This window comes from Kogia breviceps, unplaced genomic scaffold (assembly GCF_026419965.1).
Source record: "Kogia breviceps isolate mKogBre1 unplaced genomic scaffold, mKogBre1 haplotype 1 scaffold_535, whole genome shotgun sequence".
NCBI classification, from domain to species: domain Eukaryota; kingdom Metazoa; phylum Chordata; class Mammalia; order Artiodactyla; family Physeteridae; genus Kogia; species Kogia breviceps.
This window is the reverse complement of record NW_026711975.1, coordinates 2,112-7,107: the sequence shown is the minus strand read 5'-3', so window position 1 is coordinate 7,107 and position 4,996 is coordinate 2,112. Positions and strand designations below refer to the sequence as shown.

The 4,996-nt window shown below is 44.9% G+C and overlaps 1 protein-coding gene across 1 annotated transcript; it reads left to right on the top strand.

The window, feature by feature from the left end:
• Positions 1-253: 253 nt before the first annotated feature.
• On the top strand, positions 254-4,540 carry LOC131749780 (proteasome subunit beta type-2-like). The gene is made up of 3 exons (XM_059051656.2): positions 254-414; positions 1,931-1,980; positions 4,306-4,540. Exons 1-3 carry the CDS (start codon positions 318-320, stop codon positions 4,411-4,413), a joined length of 255 nt encoding a protein of 84 aa, XP_058907639.1. The 5' UTR covers positions 254-317; the 3' UTR covers positions 4,414-4,540.
• The last annotated feature ends 456 nt before the right edge of the window (positions 4,541-4,996 follow it).

The following is a 4,996-nucleotide window of genomic DNA, read 5'->3' as shown; positions in this document are numbered from 1 at the left end:
TTAAGAAGCAGCTTTTTCACATACCTTAAAGTGCTCCAAATGCTCTTTGTTCAGAGAAAACAAGCTGACCTCCCTTTACCTCTGACCACACTCTGGGTCCTTTAGATTTGTCTGAATCTTTACTTTCATCATGATTTAATCAGCTGCTGCTATTTTCTTATTTATCAATAGTTGGAATGTTCCTATTTCCATGAGGAGAGGTGTTGGTGCTATTGCTTTGACCATCACTTTGCAGTGTCTTTCCTTTGCAGACCCCATATCATGTCAACCTCCTCCTGGCTGGCTATGATGAGCATGAAGGTCCAGCGCTCTACTACATGGACTACCTGGCAGCCTTGGCAAAAGCCCCTTTTGCAGCCCACGGCTATGGTGCCTTCCTGACTCTCAGTATCCTGGACCGGTATTACACACCAAGTAAGTTTCAGCTCTCTAAATGTAGGGAGCAGTAGCAGAGCCCTGTCCTCAGCTGTTTCCTGGTTTTGTGCACAACCCCCTGGAGTTGGGTGGCCAGGGCCTGAAAAGAGGCTGGATCCTAAGAAGCACATGCAGGTGCCCTCTGGAAGCTTTCTCCTGTAGGTCATTAGGGTTATGGAAAAGCTGATCGAATTCCCTCTTCTGCCAGATAAAACGAGGTATTGCATATGCCCAGAGCTGGGTTTTGTTTTGTTTTAAAGGGGAGTTGGAGTAAAACTATAATTCTTCAGTTACAAAAGTTCAGTTTTTTCACTCATTTTGCCCTAGTTAGGTGCTCATTAGCTTCTCAGGTGTAAAGAATGAGCAAGTAAACCAAGTGGTTTGTATGTTTGTTTTGAGCTTGTGGTGATGAACAGGTCTCCAGCATGACAACTGAGGGTTTCTTTTCTTAAATACCAAAGCTTTCTAAGGTCATAGCCTGAGATGTTCCCTTGGTTCTTATCTCCTAATGGCTACCCCCTCCTACAAGAAAAAGCTGGCTCTCTACTTGTCCATGAACCATCAGCTTGGCAAACCTCCAGACACTGGGATGCTTTTGTGTTAAGTTCTATTTTCTAACCCCAATCCTAACCTCAGCTTCAGCCACTGTGAGCAATAGACAGTTGGGATTCTCAGCTTTGACAAGCTATAGATGTAGCACAGGTAACCAGTTTTCTCCTTACATTCCATTCATCCCTGTCCGTATAGTAAGAATCTGGCTTGTTCATTCCGTTTTTGGTGCTGCCCTCTCACTCAACCTCAGCCATGCCAGAGCTCCAGGCCACATCCTAAAAAGAATTAGCCTAGCCTCCTAGTGACTGTTTCCTGATTTGGCATCTGTCAATAATACAGCTGACTCGCCCACCAAAATAACCACCAACCACCCCTGAAGCCTAACTGCATAATATGTCATCCCAGTTTGCCATGCCTGTGGACAGTTCCTTTGGCTCCTATTTTATGAGAGACTCAGCCCCATCCTATGAATTCTCTTTCCATTGTTAAACTGAGGCCCAGCTGGCAAAGTGAGGCTAAAGCACTGGCCCTGTCCTCCCTTTCCCTGATTTGCAGCTGGCTAGGGCAGATGGAGCTGATTTAAGCCCTGGTCTAAAGGGGGGCTGGGGGCGTTGGGAGTTGGGGATGGGCTATAAAGAAGAGGCAGGCCGCTGGACTTCTCTAGAGGCAAGCCCTGGCCATGGGAGGCAGAATTCCGTCATGCTCTCCCTTCTCTGTAGCAAATCAATTTGCAATGGCTTGTGGCTGCCTGAGCATTGGGTGTGGGGCACCTTCAACTGCATATGGAATAAGTTTGTTGCAAGCCAGAAGGCTAGGCATTTTTTTTTTTTTTTTGCCTTTTCTGTTGTGTGGCATTTGTGTGGCATGCTGACCTGAAAAAGTTTGAAACTTAGTCAAAAGTTGCAGCAGAGAGTTGGACTTAATGTCAGCACCTTGAGTGCCTGGGCTCTGTGTTCTCTTTCAGCTATCTCACGTGAGAAGGCAGTGGAGCTTCTTAGGAAATGTCTGGAGGAGGTGAGTAGCTCCCATGGGATCCTGAAAGGAATGTTTTGTCTGTTAGCCAATATTGTTCCCGTTCCTCAGTTGTGTTTTTTTCTGATCCTTGCCAGAGGTATAATAAATATCCACTAACCAGATGTGAAGTTGCTATCAGGGGTAGAGTTTGGTACATAACAAGCTTATTTTTTTGCTCATGGGTCACCTTCTCATCAATGTCAATTTTATAATTTAATTAATTTTCTTTTTGGTTCATCCAGACTAGTGGTTCTCAGATTTTAGCATGTATAAGAATCATCTGGGGAGCTTGTTTCTTAAAAAAGCCAGATTCATGCTTTCCACCCCACTCCCCACCCAATTCTGATTCAGTGGTCCTGGTGTAGATCTTGAGAATATTTTAACCAGCAGTCCCAAGTGATTTTGCTGCAGGTGGTAACTGGGGCCATACTTTAAGAACTATTGTGCTAGATTTTATACCTGCTCTATTTTTGTGCTACCTGGAGTTGTCATAAAGTCTGCTCCCTTGGGGACTTCCCTGGTGGTGCAGTGGTTAAGAATCCGCCTGCCAACTCAGGGGACACGGGTTTGACCCCTGGTTTGGGAAGATCCCACATGCTGTGGAGCATCTAATCCATGTGCCACAACTACTAAGCCTGCACCGTAGAGCCCACGAGCCACAACTACTGAAGTCCTTGCGCCTGGAGCCCGTGCTCCTCAACAAAGAGTAGCCCTCACTCGCTGCAACTAGAGAAAGCCTGCATACAACAATGAAGACCAAACGCAGCCAAAAAAAAAAAAAAAAAAAGTCTGTTCCCTTAGCATTACATAAGTTTGGGAGGGAAAGCCTCTGCTGGGAATTCAGGAGGCCATAGAAGGTAACTAAGAGGCTTTGGGCAGTAGGGGAGAGTAGCCCTTAGTTTATGAGGCCAGGAACACAGGCCCTGCCCATTCCAATACTACTCCTAGGAGTCTAAGGCTCTGGGGTATGAATGGAAGATGAGGAGGAAAAGAAAGCAGCTCCTGTAGGCTTTTTAATTCTTTTACTGTTCTTGTAGCCTAAGGATGAACTTGAATTCTTGGTCTAGTGAGAAGAGAGTAGGAGGTTGAGAGCAGGTGGTAGCATTGGACAGTAATGTCAGTTTGCCTCTTACACAAGCCTGTCATTTTCAGTCCATAGTGCCCCTTTTTCCTCTTGTTTGTAAATCCCCTTTCCAAAGCAGAAGCTGAGAATAAACTCATATGCTTTTCTTATTAACCATTCAGCCAAGAGGCCATATTAGTCCAGCAGCCCCAAGTGTTGCAAGGGGCTGCCAGGAAGAAGCCACTGGAATATCGAATGCTTTGAGACTTTATTCCCCAAGGATCCTAAATATGATTATTTTATAAACCCACATTTCCTTATTGTCACCTTTTCTTGATCTTGGATCTGGTTTCTGGACACAGGAGTCATCAGCCATTGAGGACTGTAGAAATAGAAATGGTTTTTGCTGTCCAGTCCTCATTTGTAAAGGAGATGGGAAACATCAAAAGAGAGAGGGCTTAGGCCTGGAGAGGTGTACATTTCCAGCATATGCCCCTAAGGGAGCATGTGGAGCTTTGTGCCTTCTATCTAGAGACTAAGTGAGGTGTCCAGGAAGAGTAGCCCACAGAAGCAAAGATTTCCTCCAGCTGTGTTTCTCAGTAATCTCCAGCCAGGTTAATGTGGCCGTCTGGTTTTATGCACATAGACCACAGCTCCTTTGGAATAGCCTCTCAAGCAGAGAGTCTCATGAAAGCCCAGAGGTATTTCTTTAATGACAGGTTAGCTTGTATTGGAGGAGACAGAAGCAGGAGTTGTTCCAAGAGTAGTTCTGAGGCCATCCTTCCCACCCACCCCCCCAGCTATACACACAAACACATACACATCTGGTCCTTTTAACGTGGGCGGGTGACTGGAGCAAACTGTTGGGACCTAGGAGTACATGGCTTTGGTCCAAAGCTTGTTCCTAGGGCAGTCACTCCTTGGTTGGCTTGTTACCTTGAGACACTTTAAAAGAGAAGTCTGTGTTTACCAGGCTAATTGGTGGCAAATTGTGAGGAATAGAGCATTAGATTGTCTCATTCTTCATCAGCCGACTGACCAGAGTCAAGCCCTCAGCCCTTGCTCACTACCTTCCAGTCAGCCTCCACCTGCAGTTTGGGCTTTCCTCAGTGTCCTAGTACCAACTGCCTCCAATAGGATACCGGCGCCACAAAAGCAGAGATTATTATTTGCTTATATGCCCAGTGCCTAGAACAGAGCCTGGACCACAGTTAGTTCTCAATAAAAATGTTTTGACTGATTTCCTTCATGCTTCTCTGCAGCTCCAGAAACGCTTCATTCTGAATCTGCCAGCCTTCAGTGTTCGAATCATTGACAAGAATGGCATCCACGACCTGGACAACATTTCCTTCCCTAAACAGGGCTCCTAACGTCATGCCCTCCCTCCCACTTGCCAGGGAACTTTTTTTGATGGGCTCCTTTATTTTTTTCTACTCTTTTGATGTGTGCTCTCCGTAGATGGTTATTTCAGAATAAAGCTGACTATGGATAAATTGAGTGCTCTGGGTTGAGTCTCAGTTTACCTAACATCACCTCAGGAAGGAAGTGGAGGGCGGATTACCTGCATTGGACTTTTTGCCAGGACTGTCTTTCCTCCTGCCCCTTTCCCTTCATTAATGCTCTGATTGCCCTTTAGCAGCTGACAGCTTGCTTGCTAATGTTTCATTCCCTCTAAAGCAGTGGTTCTTTATTGCCCCTAAGCTTAAACATTTTTAACTTAATTAATTTGAATAGGTAATAATGTACCTATAGATTGACATATATACACTAATATGTATAAAATAAGTAACTAATAAAAACCAGGTGGATAGCACAAAGAACTCTACTTCACTTTGCTGTACAGTAGAAACTAACACAACATTGTAAAACAACTATACCCCCAATTTAAAAAACAAGAAAGAAACATAAATAAAAAGTAAAACTGTAAAACATCTAGAAGAGCCCCACCCAAAA

What these genes read in the sequence shown, in the direction of transcription:
- LOC131749780 (XM_059051656.2), top strand. Translation starts at nt 318, where the DNA reads ATGGACTACCTGGCAGCCTTGGCAAAAGCCCCTTTTGCAGCCCACGGC. An exon ending in GGACCGGTATTACACACCAA is followed by an intron (nt 415 to 1,930) that starts GTAAGTTTCAGC and finishes GTTCTCTTTCAG; the next exon opens with CTATCTCACGTGAGAAGGCA. An exon ending in TTAGGAAATGTCTGGAGGAG is followed by an intron (nt 1,981 to 4,305) that starts GTGAGTAGCTCC and finishes GCTTCTCTGCAG; the next exon opens with CTCCAGAAACGCTTCATTCT.